Raw genomic sequence first — 15,337 nt, forward strand, 5'->3', positions numbered from 1 at the left:
CAATCTTTCAGGATCTTTTCTAATGAGTTGGCTCCTTGCATCAAGTGGCCAAAGTATTGGAGCTTCAGCTTCAGCATCAGTCCTACAAATGAATATTCAGGACTGATTCCCATTAAAATTCACTGGTTTGATCTCCTTGCTGTCCAGGAGACTCTCAAGAGTCTTCTCTAACACCACAGTTTGAAAGCATCAGTTCTTTGGTGCTCAGCCTACTCTATGGTCCAACTCTCACATCCATACATGATTACTGGAAAAACAGTAGCTTTGACTATATGGACCTTTGTTAGCAAAGGGATGTCTCTGCTTTTGAATACACTATCTAGATTGGTCATAACTGTTCTTCCAAGGAGCAAGTGTCATTTAATTTCATGGCTACAGTTACCATCCACAGTGATTCTGGAGCCCAAGAAAATGAAGTCTGTCACTGTTTCCATTTTTTCCTCATCTATTTGCAGTGAAGTGATAGGACCAGATGCCATGATCTTTGCTTTCTGAATGTTGATTTTTTTTTTTTATTGTAGTGGTTTTTGTCATACATTGACATGAATCAGCCGTGGATTTACATGTATTCCCTATCCTGATCCCCCCTCCCACCTCCCTCTCCACCCAATTCCTCTGGGTCTTCCCAGTGCACCAGGCCCGAGCACTTGTCTCATGCATCCACCTGGGCTGGTGATCTGTTTCACCCTAGATAATATACATGTTTCGATGCTGTTCTCTTGAAACATCTCACCCTCGCCTTGTCGCACAGAGTCAAAATTCTGTTCTGTACATCTGTGTCTCTCTTTTCTGTTTTGCATATAAGGTTATCGTTACCATCTTTCTAAATTCATATATAGTGTGTAGTATACTGTATTGGTCTTTATCTTTCTGGCTTACTTTCACTCTGTATAATGGGCTCCAGTTTCATCTGGTTTCCTCGGTGTGTATGCCAGAAGTGGATTTGCTGGGTCATATGGCAGTTTATTTCCAGTTTTTAAGGAATCTCCACACTGTACTCCATAGCGGCTGTTACTAGTTTGCATTCCCACCAACAGTAAGAGGGTTCCCTTTTCTCCAAACACCCTCTCCAGCATTTATTGCTTGTAGACTTTTGGATAGCAGCCATCCTGACTGGCGTGTAATGGTACCTCATTGTGGTTTTGATTTGCATTTCTCTGATAATGAGTGATGTTGAGCATCTTTTCATGTGTTTGTTAGCCATCTGTATGTCTTCTTTGGAGAAATGTCTGTTTAGTTCTTTGGCCCATTTTTTGAATGTTGATTTTTAAGCCAACTCTTTCACTCTCCTCTTTCACCTTCCTCAAGAGGCTCTTTAGTTCCTCTTTGCTTTCTGTCTTTAGGGTGGTGTCATCTGCATATCTGACATTATTGATATTTCTCCCACAATCTTGATTCCAGATTGTGCTTCATCCATTTCACATGATGTACTCTGCATATAAGTTAAATAAGCAAGATGACAGCCTTGACATATTTATTTCCCAAATTTGAACCAGTCTGTTCTATGTCTGGTTCTAACCGTTGCTTCTTGACTTGCATGCAGGATTCACAAGAGGAAGGTAAGATGGTCTAGTATCCTCACCTCTTAAGAATTTTCCACAGTTTGTTGTGATCCACACAGTCAATGGCTTTAGTGTAGTCAATGAAGCAGAAGCAGATGTTTTATTCGGAATTCTCTTGCTTTTTCTATGATCCAACAGATGTTGGCAATTTGGTCTCTGGTTCTCTGCCTTTTCTAAACCAGCTTGAACTTTTGGAAATTCTTGGTTCACGTACTATTGAAGTCTAGCTTGAAGGATTTTGGGTATTATCTTGCTAGCATGTGAAATAAGTGCAATTGTGCAGTAGTTTGAACATTCTTTGACATTGCCCTGCTTTGGGATTAGAATGAAAACTGACCACAAACTCTTGGAAATTGGGTGAGAATTGCACTATGCTATACTTCCATCATCATGTATTTCTGACTCCTCATGAATACTGATGACAGACTGGAATTGTAATGAAGTAATCATAGGGCATGCAATAATGGAGTCGAGCAACCATTACGAACCTAATTATTAGAATGTCCCTATACCACTGAGACTGTTTCTGTGAACTATACCAAACCCAAGGTCACAAGCTTTTTTCAAAACAAAACAATAGATTTTTCTGGGGAAACTGGACAGCTACATGTAAAAGAGGAAAATTAGAACATTTTAAAACACCATACACAAAATAAACTCAAAATGGATGGAAGACCTAAATGTAAGACTGTAAACCATAAAACTCCTAGAGGAAAACATGGCAGATCACCCTTTGACATATTGATATATAATTGTAGCAATTATTTTTGGATCTGTTTCCTGAAGCAAAGGAAATATAAGCAAAAATAAACAGATGGAACCTAGTTAAGCTTAAAGACTTTTGAATAGCAAAGTAAACCACCAACAAAATGAAAACACCTACTGAATGGGAGACAATATTTGCAAATGATATGACCAATAAAGGATTAATATCCAAAATATATTAACAGTTCATACAACTCAACATCAAGAAAAAAGAAACAACTCAATTAAAAAATAGGCAGAAGATTTTATAAACATTTTTCAAAGATATACAGATGGCCAACAAGCACATGAAAGGATTCTCAATATCATTAATTATCAGAGCAAGGCAACTCAAAGGCACAATGAGATATTACCTCACACTTGTCAGAATGGCTATCATCAAGAAGACCAGAAATAAATGTTGGCAAGGATGTAGAGAAAAGGAAACCCTCCTACTTAGTTGTTGGGAATGTGAATTTGTACAGCCACTATGGAAAACAGTATGGAGGTTCCTCAAAACACTACAAATGGAACTACCATATGACCTAGCAATTCCACTCCTGTGTATATATTAAAACAACAACAACAACACTAATTTGCAAAGATGCATGCACCCCATATGCATAGCAACATTATTTACAATTGTCAAGATATGAAAGCAACATAAGTGTCCATCGATAGATGAATCGATAAAGATGTAGCATATAGATATACAAACAACTCATAACTATAGCCTTGCAGCTTTTTGCCTTTATAAGCCTCCCCATTTTGTAGTAGGTGGAACACAATTTAAGAGCTTCTTGCATCCATGTTTCCCAAGCTGCCATCATATCAAACCCCAAATAGGTACCTCTTGATATCAGTCAGATCTCTGTTTCCATGATTTTGGTTAATAATACAAAATGGTCTGAATTAAGAATGTAATTCAGATGTTCTACACTTCCCTAAGAGGCAGGCTTCATGTCAATGTTTCAGCAAAACCAAAACTTTAGGGGGAAAAAAAAGAGAGAGAGAAGGAATGGCGACAGTTAAAATATAGGACTTAAGAACTGACTATTCTGTCTCCCATTCTCCCGTCTCCTGCGTCAGGCTTGAGCTCCTGCCGATCGTCCACCGTCGCACGTCGCTTGCCGCCATGGCCCTCAGCGATGCTGAAGTGCAGAAGCAGATAAGCACATGATGGCTTTTATTGAACAAGAAGCCAATGAGAAAGCAGAAGAAATTGATGCAAAGGCAGAAGAAGAGTTCAATATTGAGAAAGGTCGTCTTGTGCAAACCCAAAGACTGAAGATTATGGAATATTATGAGAAGAAAGAAAAGCAGATTGAGCAGCAGCAGAAAATTCAGATGTCCAATTTGATGAATCAAGCGAGGCTCAAAGTCCTCAGAGTGAGAGATGACCTTATCACAGACCTACTAAATGAAGCAAAACAGAGACTCAGCAAAGTGGTAAAAGATGCAACCAGGTACCAAGTGCTGCTGGACGGACTAGTCCTCCAGGGTTTGTACCAGTTGCTGGAACCCCGGATGATTGTTCGCTGCAGGAAACAGGATTTTCCTCTAGTGAAGGCTGAAGTGCAAAAAGCAATCCCTGTGTACAAAGTGGCAACCAAAAGAGACGTTGATGTCCAGGTTGATCAGGAGGCCTACCTGCCCCAGGAAATAGCCTGCGGTGTTGAGATCTATAACGGGGACCGCAAGATCAAGGTGTCTGACACACTCGAAAGTCGGCTGGACCTCGTAGCTCTCAGCAGGTGATGCCTGAAGTGCGGGGAGCCTTGTTTGGTGCAAATACCAACAGGAAGTTTTTGGACTAAGCCAGCAAGAGGTGCATGACGTGGATGCTCCCGACATTGGAAGAAACGAGAGGGCCTGATAGCTTCCTCTTTGCTGTCCTCTGCCCTTATTTCTCAGTGGATGCTCTTCTGTAGCTGACATTCTCCTACTGATGGGTAATGATGGGAGTCTCAGTTAGTACAATAGGAAACCTTCCTCTAGCTTGTCTCAAAGTAGCTCAACTTCCCGCCATTCTGTAGCTCGCAGTTGCAGGGCTAGGTGTGGGTGCATGCGTGTCCCTCACCTCCTGCTGTCCTGGGCTCCACCATCCAGCCTACAAGCGGTGGGGTGGTAGACTCAGTCCTCCAGTGCATGTGGGCCTCATCCCTTCCAGCAGCAGCAGCAGCTTCTCGCCTATGTGTTTGGACCTGGAAGTAGTCTGTAAATGTGATTTTAAGGTCTATTCCATGAATCTGCTCTATTTATTAAAACACAACGTGGAGGTGAAAAAAAAAAAAGAAGAACTGACTATTCTCACTTTTCTAGTTCATAACTTTTTTATATAAAAACTAAAATAATGAAAAATTACATTAAAAAGCTAATCAATGATTTTTTTTTTTTTCCACTAAGGCTTGAAATGCTCCTTTGGGACTCTCAGGAAAGAGAGCCTAGTGAGAAATGTCCAAGTTTCTGCTCTCCTGACTTCTTACAGAACTTATGGGCTCATTTGCTGATCTAATCCTTGGATGTGGTGAGTGATTTCCACACTGCCATCCTGCCACTCTTTACCTAAAAAACTCTCATTTCCTACAAAATTCCTCAAAAATACACTTTTTCATTTCATTCTGTTGCTATATCCCTTTTTTGTTGATGTTCAGTCACCAAGCCCTGTCTAACTGTTCCGCTAAATTCCACTAAACTTCAAATCCCTTGAGAGCATGAACTGGGACTTGACTTTGTATCCCTGGGATCTAATTAGCGCCATTATATTTTAAGATAATTTGATGCAAATTACATTTTTTTAAATTTTTTTATTTATTTATTTTTTATTAGTTGGAGGCTAATTACTTCACAACATTTCAGTGGGTTTTGTCATACATTGATATGAATCAGCCATAGATTTACACGTATTAGATAACTTCATGTGCCTTTCCTGAATGGATGATATATCAGTAGAAGCATAAGAATATTTCAGTAGACCTAAGGTATTTTTCTGGATATGCCTAGCATTTTCAAGCTTCTTTTATTTTGTTCTCTGATCACTTTACCATTTCTACCATTACATTTTCTCTCCATCTCTGTATCCAATATAAAACTTCTATTCAGTTTTAAGGTCAAGCTTAATAATGATATATAGCACTGAGTATGTGCTATATACTTGTCGTTTGGTCTAATTTTAGGTAGTTCTCCATGTAAGCATGCTATGATTATGTATTATTACAGTCGGCAGTCTATCTTCTATAGCAATACATCTCGGTCTATCTGGATTACATAGGCTTTTGAGAACCTCCACACGGGGAAAAATTGTTATTCATATATTTCAGTGTAATTTCTTTAGGACTTTGTCTTAAACAGAATTAGATTCCTCTACTTAAAGAAATTTTGAGGATAGAAATTTTGCCCCCAATATTGAGAAAAAATAATCTTACCTTTAGAGGAAGAATTAAAGTATAACCATTTGAAGTCAGTATACTATGAGTATATTTCACATGAATAGCTGTTGTTGTTGTTGTTTTTTTTTTGTCTTTGTGGTTTTCCTTCTTTCTATTCCATTTATTTGGTCAATTAAATTCAATGCTATCCTAACTCTAATTTTGTATATAAATTTTGTGAAAAATTTCTGTGCCCAGTTTCTATTAATAGATCTCAATGTTTTACATTTCAGAGGCAACAATTCAAGTCTCAGAGTTTTGGTCCATTACTTCTCTGAAACTACTCTTGCCAAAGTACCTACAACACCTTTGTTACTAAAGACAAAGGACACCTTTTTTTCTCTCACACTGCAACTTTTGAAAACGTATTGCCTCGTGACTACTTCTGCTCTCCAGAGTGCAGAGTGTTTAGCTTATGGCGGGCAGCTACCTTAGATTTTCTCCTACATTGTTCTCGACTGTTTTCTGATCTCTTAAACATCCTTGTTCATTGGTATTCCATGATAGCTCTTCTCTCGCCTTACATTCTCACCATGGTTGACTTCATCCAGACCAGGTTTTCTGATTATTTAAATGTTTATGTCTCCATCTGGCATTTATTTCACAGTGGAAATTGACTGTCAATGTCAACATCTAAGTTTATGGCATTAAATTCTTTTCAGTACTCTGTAGCACTTGTTATTAGAGTTTGTATGTAATAAAAACGGTAATTTAAAAGTGTGGAAAAGAGATTGCCCAAAATATAGGATAATTAGCAACCTGTTAGAATAAAAATAGATTTCTATTTGGTGATGCATAAAATAAATCTTATATGGATTGAATATTAAAATATTAGAAATTATAAGTGAGTCATATAAAAATAGATAAAGCTAAGATCAGGCTTCTTTTATGAATAGTGAAAGAAGGAAGTTAAGTTTCTAAAACCCCATCAACAACATTATTTACTTTTAGATTGGTTTAAACTAGTAATTTTAAAGCACCAATGCAAATAGAAAAGTACTATTTAGTACTGAAACATTTGTAAATTTGAAAATACTAAGATGATTCCTTTATTGGCTGCTCTTTAATTTTAACAGAATCATGTCTGTCTTATTTTAATAAAATGGATATCAATGACAAATAGATGTTACTTTTGAGAGTTTGAAGAAATATGTGATTAGAATACATATAGTAAGCAAAATAAAATGCTTTACTATTACTTATCAGCCATGAAACTTTATAAACTATTGATCTATAAATAAGATTATTAAATAAAGACCATGCTCAATAATCATGAGCAATGCATATCTTCCCATTAAACAAATTAGCAGAAAGAAATACTCTTTAATATTTAAGATTAATATTATACATTATTATGTTAATGATGTTAGCATAGTGGTTGTATTTATTAACATATTAATATTAATAATATTTAATATTATATAGCAGTGAATGTTTTCAGATGGTTTTGACCTTGAAAAGCTTTCTAGCCATAAATTTTAGTAAGATTAATAAAGCAGACAGATACAAGTATAATTGCTTTGGTTTGGGTAGGTTTTGAGGGATAGAACCCCAGATACTTGTAATATGCAAAATATTCCTGAGGAACCTCTGATCTCTAAAGAATGCTGTTCTGTTTCAAAAACAACCATTCAAACCCCAAATTAATCATTTTCTAACATTCTAGCAGATCATTAGTTACTTTTACATATCACACCAGTACGTTTAATGCCAGACATTGTTTCTGTGTTTTTATTTTCACTCATTAATATCAAATGAATTCTCTCTCCACTGAGAAGAATATTTCATTTTAATTAAGGGAACACTGATAATTTTATTATTGCATAATATGTACATGTAATAATTATATTTTATGATACAAAATAGCAATCGGTAATAAAGTACACTAAATAGTAACAGAACACATTTTATGTTATAATTAGAAAAAAAGTAGTCCTCAAGTATAGACCTCCAATTTATACATATCATTGCATATAAAGCCAAGTGGTGAATATTCTCGGGATTCACTAAAAGCCAAATGCTCATTTTGTTAAATCTTATTTTATTATTATTATTTATTTATGTGTTTGTATGTATACATGTATGTGTTTATATATATACATATATATATATTTATTGAAATATAATTGCTTTACAATATTCTGTTAGTTTCTGCTGTATAACAGATTGAATTAGCTATATGTATAAATATATCCCCTCCCTCTTGAGCCTTCCTCCCAGGCCCCCAGTCCCCTTTCCTTTAGAACACCCAGCTGAGCTCCCTATGCTATAAGTAGCTACCCGTTAGCTATTTATTTTACACAAGATAAAGTATATATGTCAAGGCTACTCGTATGCAGAGTACATCATGCGAAATGCCAGACTGGACAAATACAAGCTGGAATCAAGATTGCTGGGAGAAATGGGAGAAATATCAATCAATAACCTCAGATATGCAGATGACACCACCCTTATGGAAGAAAGTGAAGAGGAACTCAAGAACCTCTTGATAAATGGGAAAGAGGAGACTGAAAAAGCTGACAAAACTCAACATTCAAAAAACTATGATCATGGCATCCAGTCCCATCACTTCATGGCAAGATGGAGAAACAATATAAATAATGAGAGACTTTATTTTCCTGGGCTCTAAAATCACTAAAGATGGTGACTGCAGCCGTGAAATTAAAAAACGCTTGCTCCTTGGAAGAAAAACTATGACAAACCTAGACAACATATTAAAAAGCAGAGACATTACTTTGCTGACCAAGGTCCATCTAGTCAAAGCTATGATTTTTCTAGTAGTCATGTTCAGATGTGAGAGTGAACCATAAAGAAGGCTGAGCACCAACGAATTTATGCTTTTGAACTGTGGTGTTGGAGAAGACTCTTGAGAGTCCCTTGGACAGCAATGAGATCAAACAAGACAATCCTAAAAGAAATTAATCCTGAATATTCATTGGAAGGACTGATGCTGAAGCCGAAGATCCAATACTTTGGCCACCTGATGCAAAGAGCCAACTCATTGGAGAAGACTGTGATGCTGGAAAAGATTGAAGGCTGGAGGAAAAGGGGATGACAATGGCTGAGATTGTTGAATGGCATCACTGACTCGATGGACGTGAGTTTGAGCAAACTCCGGGAGACAGGGAAGGACAGAGGAACCTGGAGTGCTGCAGTCCATGGGGTCATGTAAAGTTGGAAGTGACTTGCCAACCAAACAACAGCAACATACAAAATATTATCTTTAAGAGTCTAAAAAGTCACCATTGTCCTAAACTACTTTGTACAACTTATAGCATTCAATACCAAATATCCAGTTTAACAATTTAACTTCAAATATATTAAATATAACTTTATAATATGATAACTTATAAATATAGTATATAACTTTAAATATAATAGTGTAAACTGGTATTTGAATCATGAGTTTACAGTCTGGAGAAAAAATGGCAACTTGATTCTATTCCAATAATTTTATTTGCCATTTTAAAAATTGTTTCCTTTACTATTTCTCTTTATTTATTTATTTTTAATTGAAGGATAATTACAATATTGTGTTGCTTTCTGCCATACGTCAACATGTATCAGCCATGCGTATACATTTGTTCCCTCCCTCTTTACCTTCCCCCCCCACCTCCCACAGTCTCAATTGCTACTTTTGATCAAAACCAAAATTGCTCTTGCCTGGAAAATACCATGGATGGAGGAGCCTGGTGGGCTGCAGTCCATGGGGTCACTAAGAGTCAAACATGACTGAGCGACTTCACTTTCACTTTCACTTTTCATGGCTTAAATTCAGATCTGCCGTGGATATGAAATGTACATTGAAGTGATTATCATGATGTCTGCTTTGATATAGTATTTCTGTCATATAGAAATGGTGTTAAAAATTCAGAAACATGAAAATTAATGCCACAGATTGATAAAATAATATGTAGTAGAAGTCTATTGTGCTTCTATAGTCTCAGTCTATAGGAAATGAGAGTTTTCAAAATCAAAACTGGTTTGGAGCTCACAGGCATGCTATATGGGATGGCTTATAAGATGAAAGTGAAAAAGTTTTTTAACCTTTATAGTGACTGTTCATTATAATAGGGGTTTCAAGATGGCAGGTGGTTGTTTGAAAGGAATTATCTTATACCATTTTAGGGTGTGAAATAAGCTCTTTTTATGATTGTCAGAGGCATTTATGAGAAATAATCAAAGTAAATGTCTTCTATATTCATGAAATAAGCTAGATTTAGTTCTGGTTACATGGTGTTAGTGGTTTTGTCTGCTGAGGGAATGTTCAAGTTTGGTCTTCATTTTGTATTTAATTTCAACTATATTGACACTTGAAAAATAATTATTTAATAGGAAAAAATTGCAATAATCTGTGTCTACTATATTTCCTGATGTTAATCAGCAGGCACTTTGATCAATGAAAGTTTTCAGGAAATTGATAAATTAGTTGCCAGGAATTTAATAAATATGTGAACAGGGAGTCTGTTAAGTAACTTAGTAATTATCCCTGGTATACTCTGGCAGCAGTTATTAAGTTGGCTTAAAATAGCTATAGAGAATTTATAAATGTCCCAAGAAAATTTTTCAAATGTAATGTATTCATTTGATACATTTTAAATGACTATTTCTTACATTATATATGTAATTAAGATCCAATTAATTATTTTGCTTTCAAATTTCATTTTCAAAGTTTTAATAATAGAAGTTTCTTTATTACTTGAAGGAAATTCATTCATGCAACTATAGATGAATGATGATAATTATTTATATATAAAGGATGTAGAATATACTAAGGACTTTTAAAACAATATCCATTGTCTCCTAACTAAGTGGTAGTAGTGAATGAAGTATATTTATATGTTGTGAGTAAGAAAAAAAGATGTTAATTGCCAAATAGACAGTTGAGTTCTACAAATTTAATGCTCCAAATAATGTCTATAATTGCAGAACTAAGTATAATCTCTTCCCACAAATAGCTTTTATGTCACAACAAAAAGAGATCAAATTTAATGCAAAGCCAGACATAATTAATAAGAATACAGTTCAAATCAACACATTGTCATATGATAAGTGTTGTTTTGATAAAGGTAAATTGCTATCCCCAACAATTATGATATTCACTGCTGTGGCAGAAGTTCTTTGGAGTTTGCCCTGACCCCAACAAGTGCTGTGTAAAAATTTAATTTTCTTTTTCCTTTCCACTTATTTGAACTACACAGGCATCAGGGATGCTCTACAAAGTAGGAAAATTTGTTGTAGTCTGGGAATGGGTTGGAAAAGAAGTTCTAGACATGAGACAGAATGAAAGGAAAATAGAGTTTATTAGAGTGGGAGATGCTGTTAGAATAGTGGGCAGGTTCCGGGGAAAGCTGACATTGAATAGGGGTCCTTAGTCCATTTTTATGTCCAGAGTACAAGGAACGGGATAGGGGTCTTACGGGTCATTTGCTGACTAGATGAGGCATGTATACTGGGTGGGGGAAGAGTAAGGCAAATACCTTATCCCTAGGAGGTAGGAGGGGAGACAGATTATACTGCTCAGGAGGACCTGAAATTCCTTAATGGTTATAACATGGGGGTGGGAAGGATGATAAGGATCTGGTTTTTGGCATTCCTGCATTCCAAGGCCCTCGGTTTTTTTCTGTTTTTTCATCTTTGGGACTCCACAAGATTCACAATTTCAACTTATAAAGATGGGAATTTTGCTATTATAAGGACAATAGAAGGAGATGCAGTGATATCACAATGATATTTAGTTTTATTTTGATTTTCAGTAAGTGACTAGACTTGGTTATGCTGACGTATGTCTTAAGTCTAATGAGTAATTTAGTAAATGCATATTATTCTTATTAGGTATAAATATAATTTATTAAAGCAATTAGAAAACTGATAAATTATATTTACTGCCTAATTTCTAAGGCTGATTTTAAAATGAATAGTGTTTATTACCAAAGAATTAAATCAGTAACTAAACATTTAGATTGAAAATAATCATGATGGCTAGCATAAATTAAAGCAAGTCAAAAATGGATATTTAGCAGGACATATGGACAGAAGTGAATGATTTGAGAAGTTTATTTCAACATTTGACTTGTATAAAGTATAAAAATTCTAGCTATATTTTAATTATCTAAGCAGTGATTTATAAGGAAAATCAGATAATTGCTTGAAAATCAAAAAACAGAGCACATATTGGCTATGATTCAATCTTATTTTATTATAGAGAAGCTTCCATAGTTGAAAATGGTTAGATTCTGAAAGACTGTTGATAAGAGTGTTAGGTAGTTAAAATAGGAAAAAGGAGTCCAGAATGGCAATGACTAAAAGACAAAGAAGGGAAAACCTGCAGAAATAGAACAGAGGAAGGTCCAAGGACCAGAGTGAGAACCTCAGGTGAAAAAAATAGCCCTCCTGGCTAGACTAATTTACATAGGGCAGTCTCAAGGGAAGGAGAAAAAAACATAAAAACAGGAGGAAAAATTGAGGCCCTTTCTTCTCTTCATTTCTTTTGGGTTGGCTCCCCCACACCCCTCGAGGATGTATTTTCCTCTGCTTGCCAAATAAAACTGAGCTGTAACCGAGCTGTAAAACCAAGCTGTAACACTTGTCTGTCCGTTGCTTCAAATTTTTGTTGCAGTGATACAGAACCAAGGAAATTACACACTCCCCCAACAAGATGATTCCTTCATAAACACATAGTAAAACTATATAGGAGCAAGTTTGAATCTCCAAATTGAATAGATTTGCCTTTTTTTTTTTTGACTCATTGAAAGTTGGTAAATTGAGAATCTTGATTATATAAATATATAGAAATTCGTTCTTTGTCCCTCCATTCTCACTATTTCGAGGTAGTTAAGATAGTTATACTCTATTCACTTAAATTTTTATGCATATTTATATTTACATTTTTTACATATACAAATATATGTTTAAATATATTTCAAAATTCTATAATAGAAACTTTTCAAAAACCTTTAAAGGGAACTTAGTTATCTAGTAATAAAAATTAGCTTTGCTGTTGTTAAGCTATAAAACTTAATTTTTATCATGTTCTATTATCTGTAGCTCTTATCTGTAATGGGAAAGCATTTCCATTTTACTTCTAAAGCAGTATATCTTCCAGTGGTGTAAATAGAAACTATTACCTTTAAAATCTCAGAAATGAAGGTGATTCATAAAAATCACTGTCAGGTAAATTTATGTAAATTAATTTTTTTTTAAAAATTGCATAAGACCTTCAGGAATTCCATAATTTGCATATAGATTAGCAGTGCTATTCCAGAGTCTCTACAAACCATTCTTCTAAGTCCTCTATTTTTCATGTTTTTTGTGTGTGTATGTGTGTGTCTTTGAAGACTCTAGCTCAGACAGTCTATTCCTCCTTTTCATTGACTCCTTGCATTTGAGAGACTAGATGGTACTCCTTCTAATGTTTTTTCACCTCTGAAAAGATATTCACTAAGTTTTAATTGCTGACTATATGATTATCTGGTCAGCAGGAAAGCTAATTAAGAATTGAACATTACCAAAAAAAAAAAAAGAATTGAACATTACCAAACATCCATATATCCTAATTTGTTCATAAAAGAAAAAGCACATTTTACTTATTACCCATTAAAATTGCATCCAGGTCAACATTACTACAAAATTTGTTTTTGTGTTTGGTATTATGGACCATAGGCCAGTAACTTACCACTTTTAAACCTAAATCTTCAGAGCTAACAGTATCTAGCTATCAGAATTATTGCAAAGTTTAAAGACATCTATGTGAAATTTCTTTGTCAATATCTATATGCTATGCAAAATATTTCTCTAAATATAAGTAAGATGAAATCAGACATCTGTGCTCTAAGGAAATTCAATGCATGAAAATTCAAATATATAAAACATACACTACCAACAAAAAATTTATAGGCATAGCAGTTTTAAATTTTAAGATGGTTCATATTATGAGAAAGATGAGACAAACATTTTTGTTTGCTTTTTAAATTTTCATTTTTTAGCTGCAGAAGTGACAACAACTTCAGATTAAGTTATTTATTAAAGGTCACTAGTGTACTAAATACAAGGGCTACAACTATGATTTAAGTGTTAATAGCATTTCACAATTTCCTTTTACTTCACAAGGAGAATTTCTGTAAACGTTCATACACGAGGTAGCATTTAAATGAATTGAAATAAAGTTGGAGTTGTTATAAGAGAATTGTTACTCTACTTTCTTCTCACAAAGCTCACCCTATCTAAAAAAGATAAAGAAATTCCATGTCCAAGGAAATAAACTGTAATAAATAGATGAATAAACTTAAAAACACAAACAATGAAGGACATCTTTATGACACTGTAAAATCTACACACACAGGAGGAAAGCAAATTAGAGCCAATTCATAGCCTCATCTCTGAAACTGGCCCAGAACTCAAAGTTATTTATTTGATCTTGTCTTTAAAATGACAGATTTGGGAGCATAAAGAGAACCATGGGAGGAGTGAGAATGTTCCCAGAGGTCCCAGTTTCATAATGCAGAACAAAAAAGAAGACAGAGTTGAAAAAAGAAATGTGATATCACCTACGTATTCTGGAATTTAACCATCTAATCCAGTGTGTGATGAAAGCTGAGAGAAGATGCAGTGCAGATGAAACATATAGAACAGAAGGAAAGAGAAGATGCAGAGAATAGGTGCAGAAGACTGTAGCAAAGAAAAGAAAACCTCAAGAAGCAAGTCTTAAAAAGTTCAAACAATAAGCTGAGACTAGCTAACAGTAGGGAAGCCACAAAAGAGATAGATAAAGTACCAGAAAAGTGAAAGTGAAGTCACTCAGTCGTGTCCAACTCTTTGGGACCCCATGGACTGTAGCCTACCAGGCTTCTGGGTCCATGGGATTTTCCAGGCAAGAGTACCGAGTGGGTTGCCATTTCCTTCTCTGGGGATCTTCCTGACCCAGGGATCGAACACAGGTCTCCCACGTTGCAGGCAGACGCTTGAACCTCTGAGCTACCAGGGAAGACCAGAGGCAACCCTGATGCCCTAAGAATGATATGGCAGAAGAAAATATTTCTACTACCTCTGAAGACACAAAAGTTATTCAAGGCCTAGAAAATTCAAAATTTAGGCAAGGCACAGAGTTTTCTGAAGAGGCACCACAGAAGTGTTTTTCCTCACTAGTGTCCTAGGTACATGGGCTTCAGATGCTCAGAGAGCAGCTTCATTCAAACGTCTGTTCAAAGTGATTATCTGGCTGAAACAAAAGCAAGGACACAGCAGGAGAAAAGAGATTGAGAGACATAGTTCACTCTCCATGCAGACCAGTTAGCTCAGAACACAGGTCTTAAAAGGAAAACACATGTTTATTGTGTGGCATGGAGATGGAAGTCAGCTTCAAGTGATGCCTGATAATGTTGCTAGGTGCTGTATTGAATTTTAAGTTCCATGTAGAAAGGGTGGTAAATTCCCTTTGCTGAGCAGAAATGCTGTATGCATGGGTAGATTTCTTTTCCCCTTCCAGATATGGAAATTTCAGTTGCTTTATAACACTGTATATGCCAGATTTCCAAAGAACCGCATCTAAGATTTCTCTTTTTCTCTCTTATACTGTCTTTCTCCATTTTCTGTTTCAAGATGTCT

At 35.5% G+C, this 15,337-nt stretch overlaps 1 protein-coding gene across 1 annotated transcript; it reads left to right on the forward strand.

Annotated features, from left to right (window-relative positions):
- The first annotated feature begins 3,372 nt into the window (after nt 1-3,372).
- LOC122453727 (V-type proton ATPase subunit E 1-like) lies at nt 3,373-4,223 on the forward strand. Its single transcript, XM_043487866.1, has one exon. The coding sequence runs from the start codon at nt 3,483-3,485 to the stop codon at nt 4,062-4,064; it is 582 nt and encodes a 193-aa protein (XP_043343801.1). The 5' UTR covers nt 3,373-3,482; the 3' UTR covers nt 4,065-4,223.
- Nucleotides 4,224-15,337: the final 11,114 nt, after the last annotated feature.

The sequence above is a fragment of the Cervus canadensis genome, chromosome 15, assembly GCF_019320065.1.
Source record: "Cervus canadensis isolate Bull #8, Minnesota chromosome 15, ASM1932006v1, whole genome shotgun sequence".
NCBI classification, from domain to species: domain Eukaryota; kingdom Metazoa; phylum Chordata; class Mammalia; order Artiodactyla; family Cervidae; genus Cervus; species Cervus canadensis.